The sequence below is a fragment of the Poecilia reticulata genome, linkage group LG7 (assembly GCF_000633615.1).
Source record: "Poecilia reticulata strain Guanapo linkage group LG7, Guppy_female_1.0+MT, whole genome shotgun sequence".
NCBI classification, from domain to species: Eukaryota; Metazoa; Chordata; class Actinopteri; order Cyprinodontiformes; family Poeciliidae; genus Poecilia; species Poecilia reticulata.
The window spans coordinates 12,939,289-12,954,342 of NC_024337.1; the positions used below are offsets into that span (position 1 = coordinate 12,939,289).

The 15,054-nt window shown below is 41.2% G+C and overlaps 1 protein-coding gene and 1 long non-coding RNA gene across 4 annotated transcripts in view; one reads left to right on the plus strand and one right to left on the minus strand.

The window, feature by feature from the left end:
* Positions 1 to 6: 6 nt before the first annotated feature.
* On the minus strand, positions 7 to 7,402 carry LOC108166432 (uncharacterized). 2 transcript variants are annotated; one of them, XR_001776787.1, is made up of 4 exons: positions 7,311 to 7,402; positions 7,080 to 7,216; positions 733 to 793; positions 7 to 99 (listed from the first exon to the last, which is right to left on the minus strand). It is a non-coding gene; the product is annotated as an uncharacterized LOC108166432 (long non-coding RNA). The 2 variants fall into 2 exon arrangements; XR_001776786.1 differs by having other exon boundaries at positions 733 to 3,420.
* xkr7b (XK, Kell blood group complex subunit-related family, member 7b) overlaps positions 7,215 to 15,054 on the plus strand; it is a 66,041-nt gene continuing 58,201 nt past the window's right edge. The window contains exons 1-2 of one of the 2 annotated variants that reach the window (XM_008414667.2): positions 7,215 to 7,397; positions 7,498 to 8,175. In XM_008414667.2, the coding sequence (XP_008412889.1) occupies positions 7,568 to 8,175 (608 nt within the window). In that variant the 5' untranslated portion in view covers positions 7,215 to 7,397; positions 7,498 to 7,567. Of the gene's footprint in view, positions 8,176 to 15,054 lie in introns of both variants that reach the window. The other variant, XM_008414666.2, reaches the window with a different exon arrangement.

Below are 15,054 nucleotides of genomic sequence, written 5' to 3' on the forward strand. Positions count from 1 at the left end.
TGTTGGTCTTGCAGGCTCTTCACACTCTGCTGTTTGCTGCGTCTTCCTGTGTTGTTTCATCCGCCTACATCCCTCTGCTGCGAGAAGCCATTTTTAAAACTGTTAAAAGAGAAAAATGAAGGCCTCTGAAAAAGCCAAGTCAAGCAGCATCTCGTCTTTAAGTCACATTTAATGATTTGACAGAAGTCGGCCCTCAGTGTCAGCAGGCGCAATTAATTCTGATCCTTTATCACTGTAAAACAGCAGCTGGCGTTTTCCCAGTCATTATTTCCACAACGAAATGTAAGTTAGTGTTTTTCTGTAGGAGCTTAAAAGTTAAACAAAATCAGAAGTTGTGATGAAATAAGCTATTTTTATAAAGTGGAACCGAATGTAGACAAACTCCAGGGGGGAATCTGTGCATTACCTCTGCAAAATTTTATTTTCATAAAGAATTTATGGTCTATAGTTCAAATATCTTTGTACAATTGAAATAAGACAAAACTAACGTTAAAATAACTTTTCAGCAAGTCCAGGATTCCTGAATGTTGATGAAAAAGTTCTTGKTCCTTTGGCAGATAATTTCACTTMTAACTAAACATTTTTCTGTTTTATAGGTGAAATAATCTGCCGATGWAACTATAACTTTTTCATTAATATTAAGGGATTATTGACTGAAAACAAGCTCCTTTATCTCGCTGAAAAGTTAGTTTTGTCTTAAGATATTTGTTCTAGAAAATAGACAAAAAATACCTGGTGAGATTTTGTGCTTTTGCAGTGTAAAGAGGACCTGAAGCCAGAGGCAGCCTCCATTCTGTAACATCATAAGAAATACAGGTTAGAAGTTTAATATAGTTATTTATTAGATTTGAACTGTTTAAAACAAAACTTATTCTCTGTTTTTTAACTGTAAAAAGAAGAAAATAAAGAGAGTAATGCATAAAGCTGCAGACAAAAGAGCACCGGTTGTAACAAAAGAACTTCACTTTAGCTCAGGGGTCTTCAAACTGCGTCTCAGGGGCCGTTAGTGGCCCTTGGAAAGACTATTTATGGCCCCCGACAACAACTCAAGATTTATACAAAGATGGTCCTCCAGCTGACAAATTACAATCTTCATAAGAAGAAACTCTGCATACAAACCAAAGTATTATTATTCACATTTTAGTTTGATTTCATTGGAAATCAGATCATAAATTTCAAGGATTTTTACTYAAATTCAGACCTGGGCATTAATTGGCTAAATACGGCAAGCAGTTTTGAAAAAGATTGACTTGACATATTCAGGTTTTGTTCCTCAAACACAAGATTTGTTGTTTTTTCATGTATGAAAATAGTAAAAAAAAAAATCTACCTGAAAAATTTAGGAAACGTTTTTGGATAAACATGATTTAGAAATCCCATCTCCTTACCAATCATACAACTTTGTCCGTTTTATTAAAATATGTCCAGGGAAACCAAAAACATATCAAATTTACTTACCAATTTTTGTGCCTTTCCATTTCAACAAAAGGTCCAAATTGTAAAAAGTTTGGACACTTCTGGATCATCTCTTTGAGAAACAGTAAAGCTTTTATTGTTTTCAGATAAATTCATGGCAGAAAGGATTTCAACATTTCCCACTTGTTCAGGCCTGCGTTTCTAACTGCTTGTCTGTTTAACCGGTGCTGGTTTCTGGTCCGACATCGTGTCTGCTGCAGCTCGCCGTTCGSCGTTTTGCTCCTCGGTTTCTCTTTTGTTCGGCGGCAGACGGCCGCCCACCCTGAGCCTGCTTCTGTCAGAGTTTACAGATTCGATCATAGCATGTTCGGCACCCCGAGGAGACAAATGTTCATAATTTTCGCAGCATATATAGATATATAAAAATTGATTTCTGCACAAACGTTATTTTGGCTCCAGCCGTAAGTTTTCTGCAGAAAAACTTGGTTCTTTGTGCTTCTAGACAAAGGATAAAATCTGTTTGAGGAAAGGATCGCTTGGCCAGGATTCTTCCTCCAGAACTGAAATGACTTTTTCATGAAAATAAAGGCAGAATAGTGGCTGCTAGAAGGATAAATTGTGTTATTTGTTAAAGACTTGCTTGTTTTAAAACATGCCAACATGATCAGCTTCCGCGATAAAAAAGGCAAACCTGCTTACGTTGTTTGTCATACTCCTGTCCTTTTCCTTTAAAAATAACACAGTTTGAAATGTGAGATCATTAAACCAGTAGATGATTTCCTCAAAAGCTTTAAAACCTCCCTGAAGCTCAGATTATGTGTGTATATTCATCAAAGTCCATCCCGACAGAACGCCGCTGATCTGAGACCAGTAATTAGCTCCCCATGCTCCCCAACTCATAATGACCCTCATTCATCAGGAGATGCTCTTTTCTGGACTGATGCGCAGACTGGGGGGGAGTTTCAGGTGAATCAGGGAGAAAACGGCGACTCCCGGAGGAAACATCAACCCTGATCCAGAGAAAAACGCAGCAACTTTTCGGTGAAACATGTTTTATCACAACCAGGAAAAAGGTGGAAATCTTCTGTTTTCCCTCAAGTGATGCTCTGATCATCGTGTGTGGGGGGGAAAGAATAGATGAATAAATTAATTATCTGATTAAAGAGACACAAATGCATCTACAAGGCGAAGAATAAGTAAAACTTCTTTCACCTTCTTTCAGTAACTAAACTGAGGTTATTTCTGTTTTAAAAGAAAATGAAAAAATATCCCGTCAGTTTTGCTGCACTAAAATGAGAAAATACTGGAAGTCTGCTGACTAAATCCTGACTCTAAACATTGTGATTCATCACCATGACGGTGATTAGGATGTGTGTAAACTGTTTCTCTGTGACGTGAAGCAGGGAGGAAGCCATGATGGTTGTTTCAGAGAGAGCAGCAGCATCCTGACTGGAAGGCTGTCGGCTTAATTCCAGCTTCTCCGTGTCAAAGTGTTGGTGGGAAAGACGCTGAACCCTGTGATGTTCACAATCTACATCTATATCAGGCAGAATTATTCAGTAAATGAGCTTTGATTGGTTAGAAAGATTTTTTTAATTCTATCTTTATTTAATCGGACAAAATAACAAGCTAAGAACAAATATATTATCGCATCTGTAGCCTGGCAAAAGGCAAAATGACACAATTTAGACATGAAAACAGTAAATGAATTTCAGCATTTAGAAGAACAGAATACTGAAGATGTCCAGTTTGTGGATTTTTCTGTATTTCCTTCCAGTAAACTGAAAGGACAACAAGCCGGACGCAGAAGAAGATTTTAGAAAATGTTAACAGAATCAGGTTTGCAGTTTGAGCGTCAAACACAGAGAGAAAAACCAAAAGAGATTTTAATGATAATCTAAATAATATGAAGTTTATGGAGCAAATCTTTGGATGCTGATCTGTAGATGACGTCATCGTAATAGTCAAACATGTGGAGAGCGTTCAGTGGCCCCGATGTTTTCACTGCAGATGAAATGAAAGGAGCGCGTTGTTAGATTTGGTCTCAGTCGTCAATTTAACTATATTTTTCTTCTGAAAGGAAAACATTTTGTCTACCAAACATTAAGGATGCAGATTCATGGCGATGCATTGATGGTGCGTCTCCTTTTTTTTTTACCAAACCAAATGACTTTGTTCTTAGAAATGACTTCTTAGCATGTAGACTGGAAATGGATTCTAATAAAACTCATCAGACGTAGTGAATCTATAACAGGACAGTGGAGGAGAGGACTGTGTCATCAGCATAAAGGTGAATATATGAATCTACAGCAGGATTTGCTATGTCACAAGTGGAGAAAAGAGTGGGACCAAGTATTGGCCCCTGTGGGACGAAAAACTAGAAACATTCTAAATAAAAACGTCTTTCATTTTCATCTGGCTTGATTACAATCAAAGGTCATTCACATGATGTTAATTATTGAACTAAAAGAGAAAATTATTCAGATTTGTTTTGTCTATCAATCAATCAATCAATCAAACTTTATTTGTATAGCACATTTCAGCAGCAAGGCATTTCAAAGTGCTTCACATAATTAAAATAAAAATAAAAACAGCATGTGACATAGAATAAACACTGAGGAAGAGAAAGAGATTTTGAGAAAGCATTTAAAAGGAAACAGTGAGAAAGAGAAATAAAAAGAAATTAAAAAATAAGGATAAAAACATTAAAAATAAGCAACTCTAAACAGGTGGGTTTTAAGTTGAGATTTAAAGGCAGTCAGTGTTTCAGCTGTTTTACAGTTTTCTGGAAGTTTGTTCCAAATCTGTGGTGCATAGAAACTGAATGCTGCTTCTCCTCRTTTGGTTCTGGTTCTGGGGATGCAGAGCAGAACCAGAACCAGAAGATCTGAGGGGTCCAGACGGTTGGTACAGTAATAACAGATCTTTAATGTATTGTGGTGCTAAACAGTGATTTATAAACTAACATCAGTATTTTAAAGTCTATTCTCTGAGCTACAGGGAGCTTTACAGTGGAGGGATTTTAAAACTGGTGTTATGTCTCTATCTTCCTGGTTTTAGTCAGAACAGCAGCAGCAGCTTCTGGATCAGCTGCAGCTGTTTGATTGATTTGTTATCATCCAGCTAAAGATAAACGCATGGATGAGTTTCTCTAGATCGTGCTGAGACATCAGTCCTCTAATCCTAGAGATGTTCTTCAGGTGATAGAAGGCCGACTTTGTGACTGTCTTAATGTGGCTCTGAAGGTTCAGGTCAGAGGTCATCACCACTCCCAGTAAGTTACTAATATAAGTTGGAAAGTAAAAGCTATGAAATATTGCATGTGCAGAGCTGAAACCTCGGCTCCTAGATGTAAATGTTATCGCTGGTCACAGACTCTCCAGTCAGTCCTTCCAGTCCAGATGTGGATATTTGGAGATGAACAAACTGGATGTCATTTCTAGATCCACGTCCTTCTGCCTGGACCCCCAGCTGGAAGAAGCTCTGCAGTGTCCGGCTGGCTGAGGGCAGTGAAGCACAGAGCGGTAAGTCACCGAAGGTTTTTACTGCCTGTTCTGCGCAGAGTTTATGGGATCTTATCAATTAGCATGCTCACTGCTGTAAACAGGCCAGTCGCTTTGTATGCTGTCAGCTTCATGCATCACTGCCTTGTTAAAATCAGACGAATGCACTTTAAAGAGCCAGATTAAAAAAAGGAAGCAGCAGAGTTACTGTCTGGTCTGGCACCAGTTCAGTCTGGTCCCTGGATGTGAAAAGACATTTAATGTGCCAAAGCAGCTACACGCTGGTGCATCTGCAACTTGAGGACACTTTTTCAGATTTCATCTGCATGCAGCTACCTCGAAGCTGCACAACCTTTTAAAGCATTGCTGTTGAACTGGCCCTTTAAAATCTTCTTCAGCCATAAAAACTAGAYGGAGTAACTCACTGAGCCATATAGGATTATGTTTATTCATCAAAGAAATATCTCATTCAGTTTGGCTGTAAGGTTGGAATTGATGCATAATGAACTCTCAAAATGAATTACATCATCTTGAGCTAAGCATCCCTGCAAAAGTTTTCATTAAATTTATATTTTTTCTCATTAGTCACAAACTTTATAGAGCCTAAAGTAGCTCATCATCAAGTGGAAGCAAAACTTAATGTTTTCAATATTTGTTTTGTCGATATATTCATATGTCCAACTTAGATGAAGACTATATTTATTAAGCATAAATTTTGAGGTCTGGACTTTGACTAGGCCATTCTAACTCACAAATATGCTTTTATCTAAAGCATTATATTGTAACTGTGGTTGCTTGCTTGAGGTAAAACTCCAGCATATTTCCATCCAGTTTCCTGTCACCTCAGTCCAGCTGGACAAAAGCATCCCGCAGCATGATGCTACCTCCACCATGTGTCTCAGAGGGACGGAGTTTTTCTTTTCCACCACAACCTTTAATATTAAACTCATCTGAATGAAACGCCTGTAACAGCAAACTGAACTGAGCTGCAGGGAAAAGACGGTGTTTTGTGAGACCGAAGGTTTGGCAAACAGAATGGTTGCCATGGGAGATATTATGTGCTTTCCAGCCACATAAAGTCATCTTATAGCACAATCAAGTAACTGTTAGCTTCAGTAGTTACAGAAAGGCTTTGCATATCAAACATGACTTAAAAGAAGTCTGATGTCTCTTTAAGAGAGTGCCGCTCTTCCAGGAAGTCATCGCAACCCTTTAACAGCTTTTTCACTAGCGTTGCACAACATGGTGACGTGCAGCTCCACCAGGTGTGTCATGATCCGTGTTTCTGTGTGTTTATTTTAGAGTTTTTTTTTGTGATCCTGTGACTCCTGTCTCTGCGTCTTCCCCCGTTGATTGTCTCCCAGGTGTGTCTCGTTCCCTTGATTACCCCATGTGTATTTAGTCTCACCTGTTGTCTGTGTTCCTCGTCGGATCCTTGTCTATTGTAGTCATACGTCAGTCGTCGCACGTCTTTGTAAGCGTCTACGTTGCTTTCCCCTCAGTAGAACTGTTAAGTCCTGAGGTTGTTTGTTTCCATGTCCAGTCCTTTGTCAGTTGCTACCGGTATAAGCTACGTGCTAATTTGCTGCCTGARCCAGGACTGTGTTCATCATTAAACATCATCATCTTCACCATAACCTGGGTCTCAGCGTTCTATCCTCACCACYACCAACCACACCACATGACAAGGTGTTTGCTAATTGCTGCTGGCTAGTCTGAAGGAGCTGAGTTGGGGGAGGGCTGCTGCTCTGTGAGGCAGAAGTTTGGAGACTGCAGCTCTGAGGAGGATCTTTGGGGAAAAGGTGGGGCTCGGTGAGACAGAGTGGTTGCCATGGAGATTAAAATATGCATGAAAGAATCAAAACACGCTTTGTATGTTTTTGATGAGGAAATAAAACTACAGCATAATGTAAAGCGGAAGTATTATTTCACATAATATTTCCACTGTAATGCCCTGTGTGCCTTCCTCTAAACAGATATTCGGTTTTCCATCTGTGCGAGTGAAACCATAAAGAACAGTTTGTTTTGTGAGAGGAACACAGGGCTGTGCTCTCTGAGGCTGCTTGTGTCTGAAGGAGCCTGACAGACAGAACAAACAGTGTTAGCCTTTAACCTCCCAGCAGACAGCGGGTTCGCCGGTGAGCTCATGTGATTTCTTACCTCTGTCTGCCTGGGAAGCAGAAMGCCGCATGCGGTCTCTGCCTCTGGATGGAAAACCCAACAACTTCTCAGTGTCTCTGCGATTTGTGGCGTCCCCCGACAGGAGGCGGGTTCACGCCTTCTCGGACTGACAGGAGCTGGGTGTAATATTTAGAAGTTTAACGGCGGTGTCGTCATGTGCGCTGCAGCAGCACGCTGCAGAGAGAGCAGCCAAAACCTGGCAAACATTACCTGATGGGTGAACTAACACCTTCCTGCGGGTCGGGCTTGGTTCTGTCTGCGCGCCGGATGTCCTGAAAACATCTCGCTGGTGACACGGTGTTAACAGCGCTCTTAGTTATGGTACCTCACAATTAATTGGCTGATGATGAGGCTAGTTATGATGTAATCTTTCTCACTCCCTCTTCCTTGCACACAGCTACAGCCCCCTCCCTTTCTTTCCTGTTTCCCCACCTCTTTCCCTGTCTTTCTCTCCTATCCTAACCAACATGGCCGCTAAGTCGGATGGAGCAGCGGTGTCTGTGGAAGATGACAACACGCCCAGGAGCCTGTCGGAGCCGGGGAACCCCGTGGCCCGGTCCCGCTGCACCGCCGCCGGTGGGAAGCCCTACACCCTGCTGGACTGCTGCTGGGTGCTCTGCGCCCTGCTCGTCTTTTTCTCCGACGGAGCGACCGACCTGTGGCTGGCCGCAGACTACTACCTGAGAGGCGACTACTGGTGGTTCGGCTTGACTCTGGTCTTTGTCGTGGTGCCCTCCGCTGTCGTGCAGGTGCTGAGTTTCAGGTGGTTCGTGTATGACTACTCGGATCTTAGCGGCGGGGAAGGTTCGGGCAGCGGCGGGAGCTGTGCGGCGGCGGCTGCAGGCGAGGCAGGCGCCGATGCCACAGCGGGCGACAGCACGTTAAGCACCAAGGACAGCGACCAGCACGGTGGGAACGCGCCAGCGGTGAACGCCGCGAATGTTACCCCGGTGTATGCGTCCTCTGGCCCGCCTGCTGCGGCGGTGAGAGTCGGCTCCCCCCGGAGATGCTGCACCATCTGCATGTGGGTCTTTCAAACCGTGCTTCACGTGCTGCAGCTGGGCCAGGTCTGGAGGTAAGACCGCTCCGGACCGGAGGTGTGCGGAACAAGAGGGGTGTGCTCGCATCTGTGTCCACGCGTACTCTACGCGTCCGCGTGTGTGCATGCGTGTGGCTTTGTACTGGATAACCGTGTGGGATGCAGACACAAGCATCGCATCCCGCACGGCTTTCTGCTCATTAAGCAGCCTAGAAATGCGTGCGTGTGCGGGTTCTCCATGTTGGTCTACCAGTGCATGCTTCTCGGTCGGTTCATCAGCGTGTGCGCGCCCGCGCCCCGGCATGTTACCGAGCTGATCTGGCGACAGAAATGTGCAGAACCCGACCAGACCGTAGAGAGATTAGATACCTCCCCCTCTGAGCCCATTTGTCTCCCGGACCGAACCTTCAGGTCCGGCTGCCGTTCCTGCTGTGGCTGAGCCTGAATAGACGGAGGCATACAGCTGCTGGAGCTCCACTGGGAGCTCCTCTCTCCCCACTGCTCCCATATGTCATGATACAGATATGTTGACAGGAGCTCTGTGGTTTAACCTCCTCCTCCTCCTCCCTGCTCCTTTCAGTGAATTATTTCTGTTGATGCTGAATGTTGCTTATTTCCCTCGAGAAAGCGGCGTTTTGGGTGGGAACTGGATCCGAACTGGAAATGAAATGAGAATATGGATGAACCCAGAGCTCCGGGGCGTTTTTAGAATCCCACCACTAAATTGTTGCTATTTTTAAAACGTGATGAAACATCAGAAAATGCTTCAGGTTCAAACTAAATGAAGCCTTCATGTCTAAAGTGTWGCCTTTAAATCTGTTCAGTTGTGCAGGTATTTACTCTTTTAAGAGTTTGACTTTGTCATGTTTTTGCAGAGTTGCTCAGTTTTCTGGTTTCACCTCTCTGGGTTGTTCCTGCTGTTCCCGTTTCATTGCCATCCTTCAGATCTCCTCGTTGCTCATGTTGATCCTCCCTCTGCTCCTTTTGTTCTGACTCAGATTAATAAATAGTCACTAACCTGGACTCACTAACCAGATTTCCAGTCCATTTTACTCTAAATTTATGATTTTTTTTTTGGTTTGAAATCCAAGAATTCCAACCTTACATGGTTTTTTGATCAGTTTGAGAGTTTTAGTTTCCAGATATTATTTTTCCAAGGTTGCAAACCTGGACTTTCTTCACAGGGAAGGAAGTTGAGGTTTGTAACCTTTGAAAAGGGCTGTTTCATTAAAGCTGATATACATTTTAACGTGTTATGGAAAACAGACCATCCAAACCTTATCTTGGTTTGGGGTTTCTAACCAATTTCCTTACAGAAAGCTAGAAACATTACATCCATCTGCAGAAAAAACAAAAAATACTTGATAAAAATGGTTTAAATTAACTAGCTAAGGTTATTTTTTTTATCTCTCTCAGCAGTTTGAGATCTTTCTGACTCTACTTGAAGTTCAGTTCAGCAGTCTCAGGCCGGCGTCCTGCAACGTTTAGATGTGTATCTACATCAGTGCACCTGGATATATTAATATTATAATTACCAGAGTTTAATACATGCTGAGGAGGTAATTTAGCCATTTGATTCAGGTCTGCTGGACCAGAGATGCATCCAAACGTTGCAGGACGCCGTGTTAATGTCTTAATAATAATCTGCATGTCATGCTGACCTCCTTCCTCGTCAAGCTGCCTGGATCAGGCTTGGAGTACATTTCTTTATACTCCCATATTACCTGTAACAGGTTTAGGTTACACTTATTTAAATAAAAACAGCTCACTTATCAAATATGTAGACCAGTGAGAATGAAAGTGATCGAATTTACTACCCAAGGCAATGAATCCATCATAATCTAAGTGAAGAAGTCAAAAACATCCAATAATTTCAGTGAAAAATGTCAGAAGGAAAACAGATTCTTGCCTAAACATTCGCATATCTGCAGTCTGATCAAGATGCCAGCTGCTTGTTTGGGAGGCATAACATAAAAAAGCCATTCCTGTCCTACTATCAACTGGAGCCGTGTGCTTTGCTCCAACGAGACGGAGATAAAGATTTTCAGAGACAAACATGTTAGCTGGGCTTGGCGTGAAACAAACGACGAATATGTAGAAAATCACTTTTTATGCTSCAGCCTGGAGAAGAACAGGAGCAAACGGGTTGTATTAACAGGCGGGGGGAATGACTCTGGTGGTAAAACTGTAAAACTGTTAATGTTGGAGGGCTTTTTTTTCCTCAGTACTTAAACTCCTTTATAGGATTTTCTAAATATTTTAAAACGAGATCACATTTCTTCAATGAAATTTTAATTTTAAGACTTTTTACCCAATAAGTGTGACATTCCTGCTGCTGGTTGATGTCTTTCAGATTTATAACCTACCAAAATCATTTGTTTCCTTCAAATAAACAAGTTTTGAATCATAATGAGGAACAAAGCAGCTTTAGAAAAAGTTCAGCCTGCAAGTTTTCTAAATCACAATGAAGCCATTTGGCCACTTTGTCACTTTCCTTAATGATTTTGGCTTCGTCTGCTGCTGCAGAGCGAAGAATCAGTCACAGACACTGGAGGCCAAAGTAACCAATCACATCCGCCTCTCCATCATATCACCACCATGTTGACTTTTCTCTTTTAAAAACTCATTTTAGACTCAACATTATCAGGATGTCGTCATTATTTTAATTTAAAACACAGACAAGATCCAACTTGTGCTGGTAGAAATTTCTCCAGTAGGTCTTACTCTAAAATAAAATAATTAGCAGTTAAACTTTCATTTTTTAAAGTGGATTTAAGTGAAAGTATGAATAGAAAACATTTTTATGATTATAATATAAGCATCATAATTATACAAATATTATTTATCTGCAGCTCATTTTCTCCTCCTCTTCCACTGCTGCTCATATGGATTTGTTTATCCAACCAGTTTGTGGTTTTGCATTTGTTATGAAGGAAAAAGACTCTGGAGCCCAAATCTGCAAGTCAAAAGGTGGAGAAATGAGTGACTCTGTAAGAAAGGAAATATATTTACTGGGGAATTAATCTGAAAAAATGCAAATAACCTCACATTAACACCCAATATGAAGAAATGAATCAGTTGTGTAGTAGAAATAAATTTTCCAGGAGTATAAAGCTTCAGCTCGGGTTCAGTTTTAAAAAATAAACATGATGTGTTTTTGACTTATTGATAAATAATGAAATTACATCTAAAATACGTCTGACCAAAAAAAAAAAACATGCTGCGACTGAATCTGTAAAGATGGAGGAAGCCAAAAATGGGATGCCATTAAATGAAGATTTGCGTTACATCAGCATATTCAAAAATAGAAGATGAGGGAGTCCTATAATCACATGCAGAGTCGGTAATGAACAGCTTTAATGAGACACAATAAGGAGCCGGAGGAGTCGGGTTAAATGTGGAAGAGTGAGATTGAGTTACTCAGAGTTACTCGGGTTTAAAGACACAAAAAATCCTCTGTCTTTGTTCCCCTTCAGTGCAGCTCGGATATTTTTCACTTGCTCACATCTGGGTAAATTTCCAGGTTTTTATGCATTTGTTTGCAGAGAAAGAGTTAAAGTCGTTATATTTGACAGGTGAATACAGTTTGTTAGACATGATGAAGCATTTCTCCAGCAGTTTCAATGGATTTTGAGACCTTCTGAACTGTTTTGTTCCCTTTTTGTAACTGAATGCTGCAGATGTTTGATTCTGAGTTAAAACTGTGAGTTCACTGCAAAAAACACCAAATCTTACCAATGATTGTTGGTTTAGTTTCTAGAGCAAATATCCTAGCACACTTGAAATAAGACTAAATTAACTTATGAGGAACCTTTTATCAGTAATTTGTTTCTAATATTGATTTAGAAGGGGGGGCTGCACAGTGGCGCAGTTGGTAGAGCTGTTGCCTTGCAGCAAGAAGGTTCTGGGTTCGATTCCCAGCCCCGGTCTTTCTGCATGGAGTTTGCATGTTCTCCCTGTGCATGGTGGGTTTTCTCCAGGTACTCCAGTTTCCTCCCACAGTCCAAAAACATGACTGTCAGGTTAATTGGCCTCTCTAAATTGCCCCTAGGTGTCAGTGTGTGTGTGCATGGTGTCTCTGTGTTGCCCTGCAACAGACTGGCRACCTGTCCAGGTGACCCCACCTCTCACCCGAAACGATAACTGGAGATGGGCACCAGCAACCCTCCCGACCCCACTATAGGGTACCAACTCCACTGACAGATTACTTTTCACCAATATTAAGGAATTATTGACTTAAAACAAGCGCCTATATYTTGTTTTGTCTCATTTCAAGTGAACTAAGATATTTTACAGGGGAAACTAGACGAAACATACACTTGAAATAAGACAAAACTAACTTACAAGTAACTTTTTAGCAAGATGTAGGAGTTTGTTTTGGGTGAATAATTCCTTGATGTTGATGGAGAAAGAACTGGTTATGAGGTTTTGTGTTTTTGCTGTGTGTTTCCAGGAATGCATTTTCCAGACACACACACAGAAACACACCTTGCTGTACCAGCTGTGCTTTACCTTTTCAGACTTCTGGTGGTCGGTTAAGCTAAGCTCACTCATGCATGCTTCAGGCTCCGGTGGGGTTTGCTGTGCAGAATTATGTCCTCATCAGACACCGTACAGTTGTCTCCACACCCGGTTTTTGTGATTCTGCAGATTTGTTAGTGAATTTGTTTGCAGCAGGAAGATCCTGTGGCCTTTCTGTGTGGAGTTTATGCTCTTGCTGTGGATGGATGAGTCCTCTGAGGTTYTTCCTGGTGTGTTTGTGGTTGTTTTTATGGTTTGCTGGTCCGTTTGATGAACTGCAATCCTGTCCACYATGAAAAACCAGAACGTCTCACCAAGTATGTTGGTCTAGTTTCTAGTGCAAATATCTTAATCCACTTGAAATAAGACAAAACTAACTTAGAAATAACGTTTCAGCAAGAAATAGAAGCTTGTTTTAAGTCAATAATTCCTAAAAACGTATGAGTTTCATTGGTAATTTTTTTCACTCAGATATTTCCCAATGTTAGAAATGAAATAATCTGCCAGTGGAACTACTTTTTTTAAATACATTTTTAGAAATATTGACTTAAAACAAGCTTCTGTACCTCRCTGAAAAGTAAATTTTGTCTTATTTGAAGAGTACTATGATATTTTCACTAGAAGTTAAACGAAAACCTTTAGTAAGACTCTGAGTTTTTACAGTGTCGGTTGACCAGAGACTCTCTCATCAGCCATCTTCATATTTGATCTGATTGGTGCGTCGGTGCTCGTTTCTCTCTGCTCAGATTTCCAGCCGTCAGTATTTTTGTTGCTGCTGTTTAWCTAAAGAAACGTYTTGGGTCAAGCTGTCATTTCGCTCCCGCTGTCCAGCAGTCAYTCTGCAGAAAGTCCGTCTGAAGAGGCGCAGGCTGGTGTTGTGCGGCTGCAGGAGCGAAGCAGATCCTCCGGTGGCGGAGAAGGAGGTTGAGAATCAAGGTCAGCTCACGTTTTCTCACCAGGAGAGGCTCCGCTCTGCTGTTTATCGCCTTTTCCCATCTGCATTTAAACCTCGGCTGCTGAAAGGCATCAAGGTCACATTTCTTTATCTGTGAGTGCCTCAACAGGCATCATGGGAGTTGTAGTAATTCCTTAGCTGAGGTGGGACTTGAAGAGGCACAAGAATTGATGGAAGTGTTTAACTTTATCTWGCGTTTACATGCCTCAGCGAATTAAAACCTCCGCCTGCAAGGACAGAATCTCWGTAACGTAATGACCAAACTGGTTTATGCTGCGGTTGTAACTCATGAACACTGATTGTTTTCTCCACCTCTCTGTGTTTTCATCACATTTTCAATAACTRCATTAATATCTTATACGTGTGGTTTTGTTTTTGTCTTATAAATGATTATTTTTTTAAATATTGGCTTCTGTTTGTAGATTCAAAGATGATTTCTGTCCTCACCACTGATCTTAACGTTGCAGGATTTGCTCACTGCGTTAACAGCATAAGTAAAATACTAGAAGCTTCTGACTTTCTACAATACATTCAGAGAATGTTGCAAGTTGCTAAGTTGCTGCAATTCACTGAAACCAGGAAGCTGGAGCACATCAGCCATTTCTAAACTCCTTCCACTGGAGCTCAGAGAATAGATTTTAAAATATTTTGTTAGTTTATCAATCACTTAATGGTTTAGGACCCAAATGAAGGACCTGGTACGGTCCAGGYCTCTCAGGTCTGACCAAATACTTTTGATCTTGGAAATGTCTTAGTACACTTGAATAAGAGAAAATTATCTCACAAGTAACATTTCAGCAAGAAACAGGAGCTTGTTTCAAGTCAGTAATTCTTGAGTATTGATAAAAATGTGATGTTTTCCACTCATAACACAATTTTTTCCATGTTATAAGTAAAATAATCTGCATTCGTTGTTCCATATCAGACTTATTGTGTAGAGAAACAAATAAAACCAACACCAAAGAAAGCTATGAGGAACTTAAATAAAGCSAATGCTACAAAACATACCAATAAACTATTTATTCAATCAAATGATTAAAGCTACAAAGTGATTATTGYRGATTAATTTACAAAAGTTCTTTGTCTTAAGCTAAAAACCATGAAATGCTTSGCTGAGAAACCGCAGTTTGTTTTAAAGCTACTTTGTTAAAGAACAAGCAGCTGAAACAGTCGAAGGTTTGCTAAGATTTTACCGGACAGAGAAACGGACTGCGCAGGTTTTATGCTTTATTTTTAYGATCTGCAACCGATCAGATCAATCTGACGTGCAGAAAAGTGATTGAACAAATTCCACACAGACTCTCAGCTCAGGCGGTTCGACTATCGGTCCCGTCGGTCCGGTCGGTCCAGTCGGTCCAGCTTCGGCTAATAATCAGGCAGAGTGGCTAAATGGCAGCTCACTGTGCTGAATCACTCAAATCTGCTTGAACGCATGTGTG